We start from the raw sequence: 23,851 nt of genomic DNA, 5'->3' as shown, positions 1-23,851 counted from the left end.
ACGTCCTTCTCTTTCATGAGGAGCACCAAAAGGCAATGATGCGAGTTCAACTATCTAAAGAACAAGTACACGTGCATAGTTTTGAAAGGTGTGCTTTTCTGTATAGAATGGTTTCATGGAAACGGAAGATCAAACCCAGTGACAGTTCTGGTCTCTCTGAACCCATGCTGCACAGCCCATGTGACACCTTGAAATGGTGTAACCCAAAAAGCAAACTCTGTGGGACTTTTACTCATCGCTTTGTTAATTATTTAGCTGCAGTAATTGAGGTGTTTGGCCTCACCTAAAAGAGTTCTGTTACTCAAATCAGGCTTTAGATTTTAAGAGTAAAGGACTGTTCTCTTGCAAGTCGTGCATTTTAGAGGCCTTTTAGACAACTGGGCCACCCTTCATAACAAACAGAAAGATTTTAGCAGAATCCCAACACCTCACTCGCTGCCATTAAATAATTAAACAAAGTAAGCCCTGCAGCCCTCACAAGAGTTTGCTATTCAAATTCAAATTCAAATCGGCTTTCTGGAAAATCATAAATGATCCATGCTTTAAAGACCCAAGGGGGCCGGACATAGTGAATACCATTCTCCCTGAGCAATGGCGCAACCACTATTGCGGTCTCTATAACCACTCTGGGACCGCACTACAAGAAAATGGGGCAAAACCAGCAGTACCCGTAGGTTTAAAGTTTTCACTAGGAGAAATAAAATCAGCTATTCAAGGGCTATCAAAAAATAAAGCGCCAGGCCCCGACGGCATTCCCCCCGACCTTTATTTGAGTAACATTGACTTATGGGCACTTGTTCTTACCAGGGTTTTGAACGAGGCAGTTGTGGCAGGACTACCTCGCTCCTGGTCCTCCGCAACCATTGTCCCAATCTACAAGAAGGGCAGCCGGGACGACCCTCAATGCTATCGCCATATCTCTCTGATAGATGTTACGGCCAAAGTTTTAGGACGTGTGATCTTAAATCGTCTACAAGTCTGGGCAGAGGACAACCATATTTTAACTGATGTACAGTATGGATTCAGAGAAGGGAGATCCACAACAGAGCAATGTTTAAACTTGTATCTCCTTACTGCAAAATACACCATCGCAGCTAAGGGGAGTATCCATATGGGGTTTATGGACCTCTCAGCGGCCTTTGACTGCGTTAACAGACAGAAACTTTGAACCCTGATGATCTCTTTGGGGGTGGACCACGAGCTAGTAGATACCCTGAAGGCATTACATTGGGAGACCACAGCTACAGTTCGATACAATAGAGAAGGGATGAAGACTGAACCATTTCCCTGCACAAGTGGTGTGCGGCAGGGCTGTATCTTAGCCCCCTTCCTATTCTCTTTGTATATTAACAACTTGGACAAAGAACTTATGAAGCTGGGTGTGGATTGTCCCAAGGTTGGCCAGCATCCGATACCCGTCCTCCTGTATGCGGACGACGCGGTGCTGCTAGCCCGCACCCCACTCGGGCTACAAAAGCTAATTGATGGGTTTGTAAACTTCATGAACTCGTTGGATCTCTCAGCGAACTTGGATAAATCATTTGTCACGTCCACAGGCCTGAATCCAAAAAATACTTTCTTGTACAGCATAGGCAGACATAAGCTGGGAAGAGTTAAGTCTTTCTCCTACCTAGTTGTTCTCTTTGATGAGAAATTGGATTTCAAGAATTTGGCGGAAAAACATGCATCCAAATTGGTGGCCTCTACGGGTGTCATAATGGCATTTGGAAGAAGGCTAGGTAGGTGGTCCCCGGAACAGATATTGAACCTATACAGAGCAGTATCCTGTGCTAAGGTGTCATATGGAGCAGAAGTGTGGGGCTGCAAAACTAACCAAGTACAACAGATACAAGCTGAGGAAAATAAATTCTTTAAAAAACTACTAAAGGTTCCTCAGTGCACCCCGCACACATAACGCACCTGGAACTGGGCGAGCCCTATATCGAGGACAAAATTACGATACGACCCATCATGGCCTGGACTAAGATATGGACAAACCCAGAGGCTTGCCTCAGCAGACAGATTATCATGGATTGCCTGAGCCGGGATAAAGGGGATCAGATTCCATAGCTTAAATATGTAAAGGAGACCCTGGAACGTATTGGCTGCAAAGATCTGTTCTCTGACCCGGAGCTGATGACTGCACAGAAAAAAGTATTGGCCAAAAACTCATTCAGAGCATGGGCATCAACAAGGAGGGCCCTTGTTGAAAACAAAAAAACCTAGATGGTGGCACATGGCTCATTGATATCTACAAACTTTAAAATGGAACCATACCTAGCGGTAATGCACAACGCGCAAGAAAGATTTTATATGACCAGGTTCCGTTTGAATCTAATTCACCACCTATTGGCAGTTCCTGCAGGATTTACACGCACGGTATAGTTGAAGGGCACCTGCGGCTGAGATTCTAGGTCTCCGCAGGATACCCTTCACTTTTTTTTATTATGCCCCTTCTACTCTGAGCCAAGAAGGAAGTTTTTAGTTAGGATTCTGAAAAACCAAAAACTGAAGCATGCCAAAGCAGCCCTCCTTTTCTTGCAAAAAGCCCCAGACCCATATACCTTGTTATGTGTCATAAGTTTCATCAAAGTTGCCATAAGACTGAGGAACACCAGGGAAATAACTGCACATCTTGAACCGAATTCAGTGTGAGACCCCTAACGAATGATTTATTGTCCCTATATATGAACCTTTTATTTGAAAAAGTTCTCTTTTTTTTTAAAAACTATGTCTTTTAAATGCTTTTAAATATTGTATGTATGTATTTTATATGCTCTTTAATGGTATCTTTCTAAGTACCGAATAAAGAAATGTTGAATTTGAATTAAAGAAAGTAAGCCCTGCAGCCCTCACAAGAGTTTGCTATTCATTTATTGTGCTTTAAGGAGGCTTGGTTGATGTGCAGCATGTTTCATACATCGTTCGGCCACGGATTTAATCCCCTTTTTTCCACTCTACTGCAAAATCTAGGGTGAAAGAAGGGGAGAGAAGGCAATAGTGCCCCCTGGACTCCCTCACCTTACTCCAAAATATAGGGGGCGAGGGAGTAGAAGATTAACACTCTCCACCTCCCACCCCCACTTCCAACTCCCACGACCCACAAAAATTACTGTAAGAGACCAGTTATTCTACAGGACTAGTAATCAGCAGTGGCGAAATGAGAAGGGAGGATAGGCTAAATAATAATTTAAAATATTGAAAAACTCAAGCTGAGCAGAATACTAGGTTAGGAGCAGCAGCATGGAGATCGGGGTACGGGGTAGGGATGGGAGGTGGGAAGCAAAACGGGAGAGAGCATTTAAAAACATGCACTTGCGTGAAGAGAGAACCAAAAGAAAAAGCTGTGAAAGGATACAAGTCATCAAATCAAAAGGATGGTAAAGAAGTTATACTAAAGGGGAGGGACAAAGCCAAGATAAGGAAGGGAAGCCATCGAATAAGAAGTAAGCAAATGAGTGACAAAAAAGCCAATCAATGGTCAGCGGTGGCTGACTCTATGCCACAGTAAGATTTTGGCATGGTCAAATAGAAGTCTAGCGCCAGCATACAGATAAAAGAGGTCTATAAGCGAGAATTAAAAATGCAGTGATCATCTCTACATCAAATAACAGCCACTGGTGCCGTATTCAATAAAAAGAAGCTTCAGTCCTTTTCAAGCACGTCAGAGGCATCAAAAAGCATCAGAGAAAGTCAGGCGCACTGAATGTTGCTGCGTCCTCACCAACCTAACTCCCAGTTCACTCACCCAACCAAACTCTTAAGTGCTATGTCCCCAAAATTGATACCAACCAATAATGGTTATAACACAGACACAAGAATGACAAGACAAACATAAGAGTACAACAGGTCACATGATATTTATAAAAAAAAATAGTCAACTGGGTAGAAACTGCAGCTCTACAAGTTTTTTTCAAATGTGGCATGCTTTCAGTTAACTAAAAGGCATAAAACAACATGCAAGGGGAGTTGGGGGGGGGGGTGGGAAGGGGTTGTGCTCCGGATGTTATCCTTGGATATGAACCTTAGTAGCAATGTTGAAAAGTGGATTGCTTTCCTGTTTTTGTAAAGTGATTCTGCACTTGTCTCTGGGGTGCAGAGCCCTGCAATGGATGTGTAATCTGACAAAATATGTAAAAAAAAAAAAACATGCAAGTGACATTTAAATTTTAGTGAGAGGCCTTTAAATGCCCGCTCCTATACAATCACGATGTGTGTGTAGTCAAATTAGTATCTTTTACAACTATGAATTTCTGAAAATCTTTTTTCTTAAGCACAATACCTTCTTCGATCGTTCCTGTTTTGGCATCCTTTTTCTTGCTCTTTTTCTTTGCAACTTTTTGAAAAGGTGCAAATTCTACAATTGCAGGGTATTCTTGACCTGTTACAGAAAAGAAAATTGTATAAAATGGTCAATCTATAAAAAAGCTCTAGTTAAGAGCACACAAAATGTATGTTAGCGCAACTAATGATAAAGCAATAATCATAAAATAACAACCTTTTCAAAAGTTTCACAATATTCTGATAGCATAAACAATGTGACATATCAAAAAACAGAATACAGACGTCCGAGGTCCACGAGGATTTTCCCAAGCAAATAATACATTGTGCCTCATTCACATTTAGCTTCATAAACCTAAAGATCAGCCATTCTGCCAGAGGGCTGAAAACGCTCTGATCCGTAGATCAGGGGTTGGAATCCACACAGCGTCAATTCAGTCTTCCACCCTTCAGAGGTCAGCAAGTTAAGTACAAATAAAGCGGGTAAGGATAAGTTACTTATCTGTAATCCCAATTCTCTTCTAGGGGTATACCAAGGTACGGGCCCCTAGATCATATACAAAAATTATATATATATATATATATATATATATATATATATATATATATACACACATATATATATATATACACACATATATATATATATATATACACATATATATATATATATACACACATATATATATATATATATACATATATATATATATATATATATATATATATATATATATATATATATATATATACACACACATTTTCCTGAAAATTTCAGCCGATTCCGTCCACAAACGCCAAAGTTATTAGACATACAATTTCCAAAAGTTCCATAGAGAAAAAATCCTAACTATATATACCTACTGGCGACCGCCAGTAGGATATATATATATATATATATATATATATATACATATATACACACATACATCTGCAATACCTCGCAGCAGCGACGCTTCCCCAGGCGAAATACGAGGCAAGGACCATCTTGTATCAGCATTCTTTTTATTCAGCCATCAGACAGAATGTCGTAACGAGTTTCGGCCATCCCAGCGGCCTTGGTCACATGGCATTACAGATTGCTTTAGCCCTTTTTAAAGTGATAACGTGCAGTCACATGTCTCAGTGATGGACATAAAGAAAATACTACATGTATAAATACATATGATATAACAATACTGTTTTTCAGTTGCTTACTGTATAAATACATAAAACAATCTTGCATTATTTGTTAGAGAAATAATAACATATCTCTATGCAATTTGAGAAAAGGAATTGAATTACGGACATTCAGATATCAGCATAAATGCTGGTTCCTCCCTCAGGGAATACACATTTGATTGTTCCAACTTCGTCCATCTGACATTACATAACTATAGTGCAGATACTGGTGCTCACCAACGTGTATTAAATCATAATTATAGTAATATCTATTATTCCATAATAATAGAAAAAAGATCCAAAAAGAAAATTTATAATCCAAATCTATCTAAAAAGACCATGCAGAGGAGATGATTCACTAAAGGATATTTTCCAGCCACTGGATATTTAATTAGAGGAATGTTGCCACTGTATATCATTTGGCATATATTTATATTCACAGTTTTGTCTACATTATTGCACATCCTAAATTGCCACTGGAGTGGCTTGAAGTATAAAGTGACCTCGTGTCATTTAGTGCAATAAGGTTAAAGTGACTGGTGCAGTGAGATTAAGGGGGGAAACAATTAATGGGATATATACAAGGAGGGGATAATTTCATAGATACTCAGCAAGAAATTGTTGATCATTTGATTCAAGACTAGCGAATAGAACCGTACAGTACCAATGAAATAGACAAAATTTTTAGTTTATATCAACACCATAAAACCAGTCTATAAAAAAGGGAATCGGTGACATGACTAAAATCAGCTATCATAAAAAACACTAGGATAAAATTACCCCAATATCTAAAAGACGGCTAAAATCAATCATATCATAAATATGCATCACAATTATATATATATATATTACACAGTATATCACAGTATAAATACAAAATGTGCATATAATGCAATGTATAATCCAACTCCTCTTATATTATGATTAAAGTGATATTTGTTATTTGTCTATGATCCATCAATCATGCTTAGTGTGTATATTTACAGCTTATAAATATATGTGGAGGTCCTCCGTGGTGTTGAGGCCTCCTGGCCACTTGGAATTAAACTCAAGAATATATTTTGTTTCCAGCCTACGCATACATGCCTCTCTATCGCCCCCTCTTTTTGTTAACGGGACTGATTCAATAGCAAAGTATTTGAGACACTGACGTTTACTGCTGTGACATGCCTCAAAGTGTCTGGCAACCGGATAACTTTGATCTTTATTGGTGATGGCGCGGAGGTGCTGTAAAATTTGCTTGTGAATTTGTAGTTTGCTGCTGCCAATATATCTGAGTTTACAATCGCATTCCAATATATACACACAATACTCTGTTCTACAGGTTAGATGTTGTTTTATTTCCCTGGTGATTTTGGGAATTACTGTGGTGTATTTCTTAGTGGTGACACCATGTTGGCATGCCTTGCATGCCAAGCATTTGTAGAAACCCCTACTAATTGGCCGCCCAGGTTCCTTTCCAAGATGTTCCTCACTACTTTTCAAGAGAATAGTGCCCATACTCAAACCTTTACGGTAAGTTATTAGTGGATTTGGGGGCATCAAATCTCCAATTGTAGGATCATCTTTAACAAAGTGCCAGTTTCTTCTGACTATACTCCTGATTTCTTTTTCTTGCTTTGAGTATGTCACTATTAATCTGACATCATTGGCATTACCACTTTGTAGTGTATTAGGTTTCTCTTTGTAGATTAACAAATCACCTCTATCTTTAAGCCGTGACTTTAAGGCGGTATTTAGTATCTTGGCACTGTAGCCCCTATCCACAAATCTCAAGAAGCTTTCTTGTTGCTTAATGATCATGTCATCGGTGTTACTACAAATACGGCGGATGCGTAGCATCTCACCGTAGGGTATAGATTTGATCAAATGTTGTGGATGGGCACTCGTTGCATGTAAAAGAGTGTTACCTGCCGTCGGTTTCCTAAAAAGGGCACTTGTAAGAACATTATTAGATATTAAAACCTGCACATCTAAGAATGTCACCGATTCCCTGCTTATATTAGAGGTAAAATGCAAATTAAGATCATTTTCATTGATTTCGTGTATGAAATTTAAAATGCTCTCTTCAGAACCATGCCATACAATAAATAAATCATCAATAAAACGAAACCAACAAGTTATATTAGAAGTGCAGTATTCCTCAAATTATCGTTTGAGGACCAGTTCCTCCCACCACCCCATAAACAGGCACGCGTAACTGGGGGAGAAACTGGCACCCATCGCTACACCCTGAACTTGTTAGTACATTTGACCATTAAACATGAACAAGTTAGTGTTACGGCAGAATGTCAACATTTCCAAAAGCATCTTAGTATGATGGGCTAGTTCCATTGGCCTGCGGCTCAGATAGTACTCACATGCACGCAGGCCATCCCTGTGCTTTATGCATGTATATAGTGAACTGACATCCAATGTTACCAACAGCAGATCTGGTGTCCACACCAACTCCTCTAATTTTCGCAGAAAGTCACTAGAATCCTGTACATACGATTTTAAAGATTTCATATGAGGCTGCAGAAAATAGTCAATGTACCTTGAGAGGCTTTCCAGTGGACCACCACAGGCTGCAATTATTGGTCTACCCGGTGGCGTGGTGATGCTCTTATGGACTTTGGGTATAAAGTATATGTATGGAACTAGTGGATGATCTTTCTTTATATATTTAAACTCATCTCCACTTCGCATACCAAGTCCCTTCCATGACACCAGGTTCCTACACAAATTATCCAGCATAACCCTGTATTTCTGTGGGTTGCTCTTATTGTAACATTGGATGTCTTCTAATTGTCTGTGCGCCTCCTCAAGATAATCCGTAGTGGGCCACAGGACAATATTTCCGCCTTTATCAGAGTTTCGAACTATGACTTCAGCATCTTTTAACTTAGTTGATAGTAAGTTAAGTTCTCTCTCCTGGTTCGTATATTGTTGTTTATTTATTTTGTTGTTTAAGGCCATCTTTTTAACTTGTTGCACAATTGCATCACTGAAAGTATCAAGTCCATCACGTGCAGCCAGCGGTATATACTTGGATTTGGGCTTGAATGGGGCAATTGGCTTCATCTGTCCACTGGACGCCATTATTTCTTGTGTCCCCATGCTTTCCTCATTTCCCAGCTGGCACATATCATGGAACAAATTTAGATCACTAACTGCCAGTTCAGAGGTGTTGGCCCCTGATTTAGTTGGAGCAGTACTTGGGCTTGTTGTTCTGTGCACAAATTGTTTTTTTAAATTTTAATTTCCGTATGTATCTGTAAATGTCAGCCCTTGTTGTAGTATAGGAGAAGTTGGATTCGGGGCAGAAGCTTAAACCCAAGCTTAAAAGCTGCCGTTCTGCAGCAGATAGTTGTACAGTGCTCAGGTTTATTATAGATTTGGCTTGTTGTTCCTTGCTAGTTTGCTGTCTATCCAAGCTCTCACCACTTGGTAAGTCCATTACATTGTCTGTGACTAAGCCTGGGGTTTCTTGTTCCTTCCGCGCCCCCGGCATCGTCCGCGCTTGGTTGTCTCTCCTTTGTTTGGCAGCTTTTCTCCTGCCCCTCCTGCGCTGGGATTTGGTTGTGATAATTTTCCCTGGAAGTGCGATCTTAGGGTTGCCTTTCTGCTGTCTTTTAAGACCGCCAACTCTTCCCCCAATGTTAAAACAACATTGCTCTTGCTTCTGGCAATCTCATTATCCAAGCCGCTTTCTGCGGCAGAGCTGTATACAGATACATCTTCTGTTTCTAGTAAGACCACTCTTGTACTGGCTGCACCTCTTTTACTGGCTGTTGCCGCTCTCAGGTTGTCATAGCGACGTGCGAAGGTGAATATTTGGCCATTAGCATAGTCATCTCTGTCTCTTTTGAATTTATATATTTTCCTAGTCTTGATTTTCTCCTCCTCCTTGGATAGTCTCATTATCATTTCATCCCTCATTTTGATGGCTTGTGGGTTTTCCTTGTCACCTAGAAGTGCTTTTATGTTTTCCTCAAGCGTGTCTATCTTTTTTTGAAGTTCTTCTCCATCAATTTCAGCAAACTTTACTAGGATTTCCATCAATTTGCGCGAAGATTCTAGGTTGCATTGGCCCCATTCTACCATCATTAGGGGGTTGGGTGTCTCATAGCTTGGGGCCAGCATGATGCGTAATCCCCTAGGGACTCTGCCCACATCAAGATATCTTTTGAGGGAGCGGGCTTCCCACCATTTGGACTGCTCATTTCTTTTCAGTTTCTCCAGCTCTTTGAACAAGTCTCTGGCATTATTATTTTCTGCACTGCCTGGCCCCCCTTCCCCCACATCCTTCTCGATATTAGTCTCATGCTCAATATCATCTGAAAACATCTCCTGTGCGGCGAGCTCCCGGGCCCTCCGTACATCGCCTGACATGGTCTGTCTGTATGGCTGTAAATATTAAAGCGATGAATAACGCGTTGAAAAACCGCTCCAATCACCAAGATAATCTCTGTCAGCTTCAAGCTGACTCGGGGCGGTTAAACACGTACCTCCTCTCTCCGCCGGGCACCGCATATGCCCTCTTTCTTCCTCTATGCCTCGGGCTGCGTTCTTGGGTGGACGCACACGGGGATCTGCAGTTTGCTCGTATCTCACGGCACCAAAGGCACCCACAAGCCGCACCGATCCTGCTCACGGCGCCCGATCTGCAGAAGCCTCCGGGTAAGAGATTACTTCCGGCGTTTCCTCCTGCCGGGCGGTGTTCGATCGGATGGCTCCACTCCTTCCCTTGAATGGGATTCACAATGTTCCCCCGGGGTCCCCGCCAACTCTCCTCCACATGGAAGGAGTTAGGCAGATACCTGGCGGCGTCGGACTGCTTACCGTGAAGCCTGCTTACAGAGGAGGGGGTCCAGTATCGGCAACAATCCAATGCTGATTATTATCTGCAATACCTCGCAGCAGCGACGCTTCCCCAGGCGAAATACGAGGCAAGGACCATCTTGTATCAGCATTCTTTTTATTCAGCCATCAGACAGAACGTCATAACGCGTTTCGGCCGTCCCAGCGGCCTTGGTCACATGGCATTACAGATTGCTTTAGCCCTTTTTAAAGTGATAACGTGCAGTCACATGTCTCAGTGATGGACATAAAGAAAATACTACATGTATAAATACATATGATATAACAATACTGTTTTTCAGTTGCTTACTGTATAAATACATAAAACAATCTTGCATTATTTGTTAGAGAAATAATAACATCTCTATGCAATTTGAGAAAAGGAACTGAATTACGGGTCCAGCTAACTATAACTGGTGTTAAACCTATGGTTTTTTCAGTGAATAATTATATATATATATATATATATATATATATATATATATATATATATATATATATATATATATATATATATATATATATATATATATATATATAGCTAAAACAGTATGGAGTACCTTTCAAACATACATACATGCACATATATATATATATATATATATATGTATACATATATAAACATGCAGCCTACCATAACTCAAATTGGCTAATATGTCAATATTAACTGGGTTTGTCATTAAACTGAAAACAAGTCAATTTATCATTTCTGTAACAGAGAACATGCACTCCATTAATGTTCCAACTCAGCCCTTATTTTCACAGAAAAAGGCAAGTGATAGTAGGCAGTTATCCCTTAGGCTGCATAGAAGAAAAAACTTCACTAACAAAAAACTGGCACCCTGCCTTTAAGAATTCCAAGAACCTGGAAACCATGCCTTTAAGGCCTCCATCATGCACCACAGGTAGGTCAGGTCTTTTTTACGGTGCACTAACATGTAGGATTCAGGAAATAAGGTGCGAAAATTCACTATACTGTGAATATTCGTCGCGGGAGGGTTCCTTATGACTGATGAGTATACCCCTGGAAAAAAATTAGAATTATAGGTAAGTAACTTATCCTTCTCTTCCAGGGGATACTCCTCAATAGTCATCAGCACTGAATTGAATAGCGAGTCCATACTCATTTTTCCGCGGACTAATAACAGTATAGATCCATCAAAGAAAACACTCAAAGGATAAATTATCCAAACAGATTCTTAACACAGCTTGCCCAAACGGAGCATCCGCCTGCATGTCAGTCTAAACAGTAATGGCGAGTAAACGTGTGCACTGATCGCCACGTAGCAGCTTTACAAAACTGTGCAATAGGTACATTTATAAGGAGAGCCGTGTCGAAGCCTTTCCACTGGTAGAATGAGCCCTAGGTTTGCCAGGGAGGGGCTTTTTGGCTAACTGGTAAAACAAAGTGATACATGATACTATCCATCTAGAGATGGACTGTTTGGAAGCTGCACAACCAGTATTTATGGAGTCATAGTTTACAAATAATGCCTTGGTCTATCTAGGTAGAATTTGAGAACCCTCTTTAAGGTTTAGTGAATGCAAGAACCTCTCCTGGGGGTTTCGAAGGATTTGGAAAAAAAGCAGGCAGAGTGAAGGACTGGTTAGTGTGAAAATCCGAGACCACTTTAGGTAGAAAACACGGATGAGTTCTAAGGACCACCCTGTTCGCATGAAAAATATTATAAAGCTCTTTGCAGCACAAAGCTTTAATCTCACACTGCAAGCAGAGGTGATGGCCACTAAGAAAGCGGTCTCCCATGACAAGTGCTGCAGAGCGGCTTTGTGAATAGGTTCAAATGGGGACCCCATTAATCTAGCAAGAACTATGTTAAGCTCCCATGGAGGAAATGGAGCTCTGATCGGTGGGCAGACCTTTTTTAACCCCTTCAGGAAATCCTTAACCACAGGAAGTTATAAAAAAAAAAAAGGAAACCTGCATAGGAGATTTCTGTATGCTGTAATAGCTGCTAGATGGACCTTTATAGAAGAAATTTGAAGACCTGATTTGGCAGCCACAGCAAATATGGTAGAGTCACCTGTTTCTGACTCCGAACGGGATCATGACCATTATTAATGCACCATAAGTAATACCGCTTCCATTTGAAAGTGTACGATTTTCTGGTAGAAGGTCTTCTGGCTTCTTAAAGTATGTTCATACAGTCAGCGGACACATTTAAATGCTCATACTGGAGGATCTCAGGAGCCATGCCGTCAATCGTAGAGATGACAGAATGGGGAGGAACACATTCACCCCGTTCTTGGATAGTAAGTCTGGTCAGCATGGTAACCTCCTGTGCGGGACTTCTGATAATTGAAGAAGATCCGGGTACCACCAATGGTGAGGCCACTCTCGTGTAATTAGCATCATCCTCGTATTGGCCCTGTATAACTTGTGGATCACCAGGGGATGAGTGGATTTGGAGGAAAGTTTAAAATAAAGTCTGAGAAAATTTTTTCAAAAGCGCATTCCCTCTGGACCCTAGTTGGTGAAACCTTAATGCGAAGACAGGGCATTTCGCGTTCGCCGCATCTGCAAACAGGTCGATATCTGGAACTCCCCATTGGTGGAAAATGCTCTATGCGACCTCGACGTTTAGCACGCAGTCGTGAGCTACAATGAAGTACCAACTTAGAGAGTCTGCCTGGATGTTGAGAGTTCCTGGGAGATGAATTACCGAAAATGGTCAGAATTCTAGTGACAAGCCATTTCCAGATGGTCTGTGCCTCCTGAGATAGAGGTGTCGACCTGGTTCCCCCCCCTGTTTGTTCAGATAATACATTGTTGTGGTGTGGTTTGTCTGAATCAACAGGGAACATGAGCGGAAGGACGGGAACAGTGATGTGAGTCGCAGATGTACCGCTCTCAGTTCTCAAAGGTTGATGTGGTACCCCCGTTTCGTCACTGACCAGAGTCCATGAACTTGAAGAGGACCCATATGAGGCTAAGAAACCTTGTAGGCGAGCATCCGTGACGATTGTCTGAATGGGAAGGGTCCTGGTGAAAAGGAACTCCCTTCAGCAGATGCGATCCCTTCATCCACCATTTGATGGAATCCTTGGATGACTGTGGGAGAAGCACAAGGTCCTCCCAGCGACCTGATATTTACGGACACTGGTCCTCTAGAGACTGCTGCAGAGGAGGCATGTGCAGTCTGCCGTTTGAGATGATGAAGATGCAGAATGCCATGGAGCCCAAAAGTGAGGAAACTTGTCTGTCTGTGGAATGAAGAGAACAGAGGACATTGCAGCACTTTGTGCATTGAGGCGAACCTCTCCTTTGAAAAACCAGTGAGGGGTGTCAACCCTCTGTTGGAAATACAGACGGTCGTATGGTCGGTACTTAAGTCAAAAATCCTTTCGTTTCTCAAGGCCGACCACTTTTAGAGTGTCCAGCTCCAACTTCAGTTTGGATAGCTCGACATTGGTATGAGTGCCAAACAAGGAAGTGCCATTAAACACATGATTTACGATTCTTCTTTGTGCTTCCGGTTTCAGACCAGTGAGATGCAACCAGGCAGAGCGTCTGGCACAAATGCCATGAGAATACCAATGCGCATCCTGATCACCTTCCTGCAAGACTTCCTGGAAATCCTGTTGATCTTCTTTTGGTAGCTTCTCTGTGAACCTAGCTAAAGAGTCCCATGGATACAGGTCAAACCTCCCCAGAAGAGCAGAAGCACTGGCCACTTTCATTAAAGAGGCAGATGTGTTGCACATCATTTTGCCTAGAGTCCATATGCTTACTATCCTTCACAGGAGGGACTGCAGAGGACGATGCTGCAGGATGGGCTGCCACTATGATGCTGCCGCCACTGTGAGCGAATCCGGAGGGGGTTAGATCTAAGGAACAGAGGATCCTGATCCGGGGCCTTGTACTTCTTTGAAATACATGGGGGAGCTGTACCCACTGTAGCCAGAGTAAAATAAGTCTGCATCACTGGTTCAAGCTGACCCAGTACTAAGGGAAGTAAAGGTCTTGCCGAGGATCTGTGGTGTAGGGTTTCAAATATAACCGACGAAGAGGTAGTCGGTACCGACATATCAATGTTCAACTTGTTGGCTCCCCTGCATAGACCCTCATTAAACCTCCCTATGTTATTGACACTTTGTCTGGAAGTATAGAAGACAGGGCTGGAGAATGGTCTCTCAGATAACCTTGTGGACGTGGACCATGATGGAAACATTGCCTGCTTTTCTTTTTTCGGAGAGGAAGGGAGAGATGTAGACCTATGTGGCGTCCTGGATCGTGAATGGCGATCTGGAGGAAACCTAGCTCTCCTTGGTGACCTGTGTGGAGATTGTCTTGTGGATACGGTAGGGGAGGGAGAGTATGTTCTAGAGTAGTTCGCAGCCAGGACTGGGTGGAACTCTCCAATGCTATACACTCTCTAGCCACCACGGCGAAAGGTTGACAGGAGGCGTCTGTTTTTCCGGAACCGGAGAGCCCTCCAGTGTGATCTGCACTGTATTGATGTCAGCAGAAGAAGAAACTTCCCTTGACGTTGATCGCAGGTTTTCAAACACTTTCCCCGTAGCCACCATAGAATTTCTCTCTCTTGACTTCGAACGGTAACCTGCCGCCAGCAACACAGATTGTGCCACTCTCTAAGTTGACCGCTTCTGCAGTGAGGTCTTCGAGGACTCCCGCCTGTGTGACTGTGGTGATGTCGTCGACGTCGACCGCGGGGTCCTTAACACCAACTGTCTGTGGGTCTGCAGAAGAGTCTTGGACGTTGACCCTCTCGACACCGACCGTGCAAGCTGCGTCGGCGGCAGCGATCTGGACGTAGACCGGTACCTCGGCATAGACGGGTGTTTCTTGGATGCAGACTTAGATTTCGGCAATGGAGGCTCTAACCGCTTCATCTATCTCTTGACATTGTAGCATGCCTTGCCTGTTTTTCCGACGTCGATCTCGACGCTGAAGGTGACCAATCAGGAATCTGCTTCCTTCTTGACGCTGGAGAAGCAGAACAAAGCTGTTTTTTTCTCAGAACTGTGTCTTCCTTGATAGAAGGGCTCTTAAAAGTCATGAGTGCTTGCAAGGCCACTTTTTGAAGGTCCTTTTCCTCTCTCCAGTAAGGCATGCAGCTTTAGCTTCACTCTGTCCCGAAGTGTTCTTCTGGAAAACTGATGGCAATAATAACACTTCTCTTGATTGTGCGAGGATGGCAAGCACACAATACGAGGATGGCAAGCACACAATACAGAGAGTGCTGGTCTGATTTTGCCATTTTCTTCCCACAGGAAAGATTATCAAAATTGTCAGAAAACCCCTGAAAGAGTTGCCAGTAGTCTAAAAACGCAGGGTAAAGCTAGTAAAAGTTGAGCTCGTCAATTTTTGATTATTCAAGTAAAAAATTGGGTAATTTCAATGCCCCAGGATCCTCACAGAAGGAGCCGGGAAAAAGAACTGACCCAACTGTCACCTGTGGTGTATGATGGGAGCAGGGGGCTCCCAGAGGTCTTAAAGGCATGGTTTCCAGGTTCTTGGAATTCTTAAATGAAGGGTGCCAGTTTTTTGTTACTGTGATTTTTTTTTATCTATGCAACCTAAGGGCTAATTGCCCACTATTACTGCTCTTTTCTGTGAAAGAAAGGGCTGAGTTGGAATATTAATGGAGTGCATGCTCTCTGTTACAGATATGATAAATGAACTTTGTTTCAGTTTAACGACAAACCCAGTTAATATTGACATATTAGCCCATTTGAGTTTTGGTAGGCTGCCTGTTTTATATATATATGTATATATACACATGGTACTGGTGCCTGTTCAGTATGGAGTACCTTCAAAAAATTATATATACGGACGTGCCCGAAACGCGTCTGATGACAGCTTTTACCCACATGTTGTGCAAATAAATTTAGCAGCTTTAAGAACAGCTTGCCTCTGAGTGCTAATTTCGCGCGATTTTTCACTTCTGCAATCTGCCACTGATGAAAGGATTTATGTATCCAGAAACGCGTCTGGCAAAGAAATGAGACTGAGAAGCCTGGAGTTTTTCGCAATGACTGTTGGCAAGTGTTTGATTTATTAAATTGAACTTTATCAAGCTTCCTGTGGCCTCCCTCTCAGTGCTTCCTGTCATGTTGGATTTTTGGGGCTTTGCACGCCTTACGAGGAAGGCTCACTGCGTTCTGCGGGTCTGTTCAGGCTTCCACTGTGAGCCCAGAAATATCAGGAGGAAGCAGTACAGGCTGCATTTCAGGGCTGCATCCTGTACCAAGTTCGAAGTTAAACACTGTAAAGCAGGACAGTCAGAACATGAAGCACAGTGCATCGATCCACTTGGAATTTATTTTGTGCTTTATTAAAGGAGTGAACCAGCGCACCCACTAGGGAGCTAGTGACTACAAACACCACGAGGCAGTGGGAGTGCCACACCCACATGGGCAGGTGTTTTAAATTGAAAGTTTCAGCGCGATTTTTCACTTCTGCAATCTGCCACTGATGAAAGGATTATGTATCCAGAAACGCGTCTGGCAAAGAAATGAGACTCAGAAGCCTGGAGTTTTGCGCAATGACTGTTGGCAAGTGTTTGATTTATTAAATTGAACTGTATCAAGCTTATCAAGATATATATATATATATATATATATATATATATATATATATATATATCCTACTGGCGGTCGTAGGTAGTTATAGTTAGGACCTAGCTACCATAGGAAATCCGCAGCATTCTATTGGGAATATCTTTGGCGCCGGTTGAGTAATTTGCGTGTAATTCTCCAAAATTTTGGCCCGCTCTGCTCCGCTCCTTCCCTGAAAGTTTCAGGTGGATTCGTGAAGTGGGGGCTGAGAAAAAGGGGGGTCCCAAAACGTGTTTTCCCCATGTTAATTTCCATAGGACGGTCGGACAAGTCTACAGCCCGGACCGTTGAACGGAATTACACCAAACTTGGTAAAAAAAGTAGGTACTGGTACGCAGATGAGCCTTTGCTATATTTGGTGAAAATTGCTCAAGTGCTATGTTTGGTGAAAATTGTTCAAGTGGTTTTTATGAAAATTAACTTCAAAAACACATATATATCTATAGGCGCGCTCAAAGCGCTCACATGTACGCGTACCGGGGAGCGCGGAAAGCCGATTGTCTGTCGGATGTCTGTCAACATTCTAAACAGTCCGGAGAGTCTGCCATCTTGGGTCTCGGTTGAATCGAGACACCTGAGGTGAAAATAAAAAGGGGGAAATGATTAAAAGGGGCCAGGGTAGACACCCCCTAACCCCTAGGTTTTTTGAGGGGGCCTAGAAGGACCCTGAAGGGCAAAAAAACTATTTTTTTAAAAATTTTCGCAGGGGAAGCACTGGGTGCGTTCCCATGTACGCTCTCCGGTACGCGTACCCTGAGCGTACCACAGGGTGAAACAGAGAAAGAAAATAGATCATACAGCTCTTTTTTGAGAATTGGAGGTAGTTCTAAGAAGAACTGTTTTTTTTCTTCTTTTTTTATGTTTTTTTATGAACAAAAACAAAAACAGGGAATGCAAAACTGCTCAACAGGAGCAAAAAAAAAGAGGAAAAATTAGGGCTGGGTAAGGCAGCGGTGTTCTTGCCTCTTGCGTGCAATGGGCTTAATGCTCTGCTCACCATAGCAAAGCATGGCTCTTCATCAATGAATCCATTTGACTCATTGCCGCTGCTGGGTGTTCTGGCAGCCATTTTTTACACAAAATGGTAGGACAGACAAAAACAGGTCTTGCTGTCTCCAAAGTGAAAGAAGTAGTGAAGGAAATGGGTGGGGTTTTCATAAGTTGTAAAAAAAAAAAAACTGTTAACCAATGAAAAGAGTTATGTTAAGGTCACATGACTTGACGCGCTTACGCTGCGCGCACCGGAGCTCTTCCGGGGGCGCTTACGCGGCACGTACATAGGCGCTTCCGGGGGCGCTTAGCGTCTAAATAACGTTTTGCTAACATTACGGAAATACTCAGTGATGTCATCAGTGATGTCACTGACCATGTCATGGATGATGTAATATGTGACATCAACAGCAGTGGATTGCGGGCGCGCAAGTTATAGTGAGTCCAACTAACTGTAACGTGGGAATTTCAATGGTTTTTTATGAGTAAAATGTCCAGCTAACTAGAACTGGTGTTAAACCTATGGTTTTTTCAGTGAATAATATATATATATTTACAGCCATAAGTCAAAAAACTCCCTGCCTATGTCAAGGATACAGGTGACTTTCTGTCAAAGATTTTCAATATAGAATGGCAACATGACTACCACTTCATGACATTAGATGTACAATCGCTGTACACCAGCATCAGACACAGAGATGGTCTCAAAGCCATGGAATACTATCTGGGAAAAAGACCAATTGAACTGTATAACCACACGAAGATGTTGCTAGAAATGGCCGAGTGGTGCCTGACTAATAACACTTATCTTTGACAGATTGCACTACAAACAGCTTCAGGGATCGGCCATGGGAACTTGCTTCTCCCCCAGCTATGCGAACATTCATATGGGCTGGTGGGAGGAGCGGGTACTGAAAATACAACACTCAGAGACCTTGCAAAACAATGTGGTGATGTACAAAAGATACATCGATGACATTTTTATTCTATGGCAGGGCAGTGTCGAGGATGCAGAAAGATTTGCTTTGGACTTGAATGATAACATGCTTAATTTAAAATTCACATGTAACACCAGTGCCGTAACTATCCAATTCCTAGATCTAGAACTGTATGTGCAAAGTAATAAGATAGACACGCACATACAGGAAACCGACTGCATGGAATGCCCTATTGCACGCACACAGTTTCCACCCAACACCATTGAAACAGTCAATTCCCTATGCTGAGTGTCTCAGGATGACACGAAACTGCAGCACCACTGAAGGACTAACTAGTGCCAAACAAGATCTGTTCAAAAGACTCAGAAAGAGGGGATACACAGAAAGCACATGCCAGAGGGCAGAAGCCAAGTGTAGTTCCAAAAACAGAAAAGATCTAATTTTCCCAAAAGTTGAGGACAAAGAACCTGACCGCAAAGGAAAAAATCCCCCGAGACTAATCACCGGGTACAACAGATACCACAATAATCTCCGAAAAATCCTGAGGAGACATTGGCCTCTAGTTCGCTGTGATGCAAGCATAGGTGAGACAGTGGGAAAAAATCCTTTGATGACATTCAGAAAGGCAAAATCAATGAGAAATGAAATTGTCTGCAACGCACCAGCACTCAAAAAGACAAAAAATTGGCTAGATTCCCAAAAAGGTTTCAAAAAGTGCAGCAAATGTAAGGCATGTACACACGGCGTGAATACTAAAAAGGTTCATGTGCCGTTTAGAAACAAACCATACATGCTGAGGGACTCTTTCTCATGCAAAACAGACTTTGCGGTATAGGTTTTGGTGTGTACATGTGGTAAGAGATACGTAGGATCCACAATCCATCCAGCCCATGTGCGCATACTACAGCACTTACGAGCAATTGCAAATAATGACCAAACGTACCCAGTAGCTAGGCACATTCATGAGACACACAATGGAAATGCAGACAATATCCAATACTTTGTCATTGACAGCATTCCAAAAAACATAAGAGGAGGTAACCGCCCATTGGCGTTACGCCGCTTGGAGTCAAGGTACATAATACTCTTGAATTCCAAGATCCCATTCGGTTTGAATGCGGACGAAGCCTTAAGTGTTCACCTCTAAGACCATCTGTCTGTTTCCTCTCCCCTAGTACCATTCGTTAACATCTGCAGTTCACGTACTAGACAACTCACGGGTTTTCACATGGGGCACAAGTAACACACAAATGACATGACAACACGTCAGAAGAGCACATCACCATTTTAGTAATATCAACCACATACACCAGCACAAAACACAAAACTACACCCAGCTCCCTGAACCACACACTCTACTTAGAGCAGAGACATTTTATGATTTTGTGTTTAGGTCCTGGCTACTACCTTAGGCCAAATTCCCATCCACACAACGGGATTCTAAGACTACTTAGTCACCTTAACCAACAAGCAGAGCGGTTGTAACGCTACTGCATGTTACGCGCTCCTCACTAAGCCTGTCAGACATCCACAAATATGTCATTCACTCAGTGTACATAAGCCATGCCTGGCCGCAATAAATTTTGGGACCAACACTTGATTAGAGCACTTGCTACTGCAGTCAAGTTCAAGTTCAACATGACAACACATACATACACGAGTTCGCGCTCAATAACGATGCCTCAGCGAACGAGAGAGATTGCTTTTGCGCATCTCATACACTGCCATTCACATTAGCGCCACACTTCACATCCACTCACCTGAGGTTATATGACTAGATGACAATATGTCCCACGCTCACAATCCACTTAGGGAACTGTCAAGTTCTCCATGCACAGGACAACGGCTTCCCCGAACTTTCACAAAGCGGGGAAATAATATACAGGCAAACCGAGTGGCCAACTACAGCAGGACCTAAATATCGGAACACTAATGGCAGGGACCTATGGGATCATGTAGCACATTGTGTAAACTTCTTTTCTATCACTGTTTATATCACATGTATTCTAGATGACCTTAATGCGACTGTGACAATATTAACATGCTGCATGACGAGAAGGTCACAATAATATGAACACGGTTATTTGGTGTCATAACAAGTAAATGCAAAATGTTTTCTAAACATGCTCTGTAAATACAAAAAAAGTGTGAAAAGACTAACGTCACAGGTCCAAAGTGCAAGTCATGCACTTGTTTATGTCTATGAACCAAATGCCAAAATGTAACCATGGCAATATCTGGTTTGAACCCGTCAACACTATTTAAGTGACACACCCATGTTTCTGTGTATATATGTATGCCCTCAACACAATGGCAGATGTAGTGAACAAGGCGGTAACGCCGAAACGCGTCTGAGCAGAAACTGATCAAGAATAAAAGTTTGGATTAAGATTCACGGAGTCAGCGCCGTCTTTTATAGTGAAGCATGGTATGAAGAGATATATATATATATATATATATATATATATATATATATATATATATATATATATTTTTTTTTTTTATTTGAAGGTACTCCATACTTTTTTAGCTAAACATACATATATGTGTATTTGTAGGTCGAGGTACCAAGATTTAACGTTTCTTAGTGTGGACTATTTGTCCCGCCTCTGTTTTTGCCTCTCTCCCATTGGCTGGCTTCCTGTTTTTTTGGCTTACATTCTCTCTTTTTTTGTGTTTGCTTTCTGTGTTTCCCTGTGTCCTGTGAGCTGTTTGGCCCGTCCGATGTGTCCTGTTTGTCCTGTCCGATTTTTTGGTGCTTGCTTTCTGTGTTTCCCTGTGTCCTGTGAGCTGTTTGTCCCGTCCGATGTGTCCCGTTTGTCCCGTCCGATTTGTCAGCGTCACCATCACGTCGTGTATGGCCCCCTTTTCCCCGTGAGCTCCGTTTGCAGTAGTGGCTGTCCCGCTTTCTCCGTTATGCAAGGACCGGCAGTTACGCCATTTTGTAATTTTTGCTTACATTCTCTTTTGTGTTTGCTTTCTATGTTTCCCTGTGTCCTGTGAGCTGTTTGTCCCGTCCGATGTGTCCTGTGTGCTGTTTGTCCCGTCCGATTTGTCAGCATCACAATCCCGTCGTGTATGGACCCCTTTTCCCGGTGTGTCCGTGTCCTGTGCGCTCCGTTTGCAGTAGTGGCTGTCCCGCTTTCTCCGTGATGCAAGGACCGGCAGGTAAGCCATTTTGTAATTTTTTCTTACATTCTCTCTTTTTGTGTTTGCTTTCTATGTTTCCCTGTGTCCTGTGAGCTGTTTGTCCCGTCCTATGAGTCCTGTGAGCTGTTTGTCCCGTCCTATTTGTCTTCCCGGTGTGTCCGTGTCCTGTGCGCTCCGTTTGCAGTAGTGGCTTTCCCGCTTTCTCCGTGATGCAAGGAACGGCAGGTAAGCCATTTTGAAATTTTTGCTTATATTCTATCTTTTAGTGTTTGATTTCTATGTTTCCCTGTGTCCTGTTTGTCCCGTCCGGTTTGTTAGCGTCACCATCCCGTCGTGTATGGACCCCTTTTCCCGGTGTGCCCGTGTCCTGTGAGCTCTGTTTGCAGTTGTGGCTGTCCGGCTTTCTCCGTGGTGCAAGGACCAGCAGGTAAGCCATTTTGTATTTTTTGGCTTAGATTCTCTCTTTTTGTGTTTGCTTTCTGTGTTTCCCTGTGTGCTGTTTGTCCTGTCCTATTTGTCAGCGTCACCATCCCGTAGTGTATGGAACCCTTTTCCTGGTGTGTCCGTGTCCTGTGCGCTCCGTTTGCAGTAGTGCCTTTCCCGCTTTCTCCGAGATGCAAGGATCGGCAGGTAAGCCATATTGTAATTTTTGCTTATATTCTCTCTTTTGTGTTTGCTTTCTGTGTTGCTTTCTCTCTTCCCCCACACCACTCTCTTCCCCCACACCACACCACTCTCTTCCCCCACACCTCTCACTACGTCACTCTCTCTCTCTCCCTAACTGTCACTAACACTCTCACTACATCCCTATCTGTCACCACCTCACTAGCTGTCACCACCTCACTAGCTGTCACCACCTCACTAGCTGTCACCACCTCACTAGCTGTCACCACCTCACTAGCTGTCACCACCTCACTAGCTGTCACCACCTCACTATCTGTCACCACCTCACTAGCTGTCACCACCTCACTATCTGTCACCACCTCACTATCTGTCACCACCTCACTATCGGTCACCACCTCACTATCGGTCACCACCTCACTATCGGTCACCACCTCACTATCTGTCACCACCTCACTATCTGTCACCACCTCACTATCTGTCACCACCTCACTATCTGTCACCACCTCACTATCTGTCACCACCTCACTATCTGTCACCACCTCACTATCTGTCACTACCTCACTATCTGTCACTACCTCACTATCTCTCACTATACTCTCTCACTAACTCTCTAACTCACTACTCAACTCTCTCTCACAGCAACACAATATCACTACAACAGGAACTATCTCTCACTCCAACACACTACTCAAAATTCACTCTCTCTCTCTATCTCACTACCTCTTTATCACTACATCACTATCTATTTCTATCTCACTCTCACGACCTCACTATTTCACCACAAACTCAAAAAATAACTACATCACTCTTTCACTACCTCACAACTTCACTCGCTCTTTCTAAATTACTAATTCACTCCATCTCACTACCTCACTCTCAAATACACTAAGTCACTTACACTCTCTCTTTCACTACCTCACTCTCACTACAACACTGTTTCTATCTTAATACCTCACAACATCACTAACACTCACTACTTCACTCTCTCTTTCAATACATCAATCTTTCTCTATCTCACTACCTCACAACATCACTCCATCACTACCTCACTCTCTATCTATCTCACTCTCTCACTACATCTCTCACTCTCTATTTCAATACCTCTCTATCTCGCTACCTCACTCTCTCTCTGCTAATGCAATATGTCTAATGCAATATGCAACACATATGCAAACACTTAGGCTATTGACAATAGAAATGACAATAACATTTACTTAGGGATAAAAAAAATAAAATAAAAAAATAATAAGCAATGCCAATAGCTC

The 23,851-nt window shown here is 42.6% G+C and overlaps 1 protein-coding gene across 2 annotated transcripts in view; it reads right to left on the bottom strand.

Annotated features, from left to right (window-relative positions):
- The window catches only part of UPF3B (UPF3B regulator of nonsense mediated mRNA decay), a 183,662-nt gene that overhangs the window by 106,343 nt on the left and 53,468 nt on the right, over nucleotides 1-23,851 (bottom strand). For both annotated transcript variants that reach the window (XM_086918550.1, XM_086918547.1), the window contains exon 4: nucleotides 4,283-4,381. In XM_086918550.1, coding sequence (XP_086774676.1) covers nucleotides 4,283-4,381 — 99 coding nt within the window. The remainder of the gene's footprint in view (nucleotides 1-4,282; nucleotides 4,382-23,851) is intronic.

This window comes from Lissotriton vulgaris, chromosome 4_1 (genome assembly GCF_964263255.1).
Source record: "Lissotriton vulgaris chromosome 4_1, aLisVul1.2, whole genome shotgun sequence".
Lineage (NCBI taxonomy): Eukaryota > Metazoa > Chordata > Amphibia > Caudata > Salamandridae > Lissotriton > Lissotriton vulgaris.
This window is presented reverse-complemented; position numbering and strand designations above follow the sequence as displayed.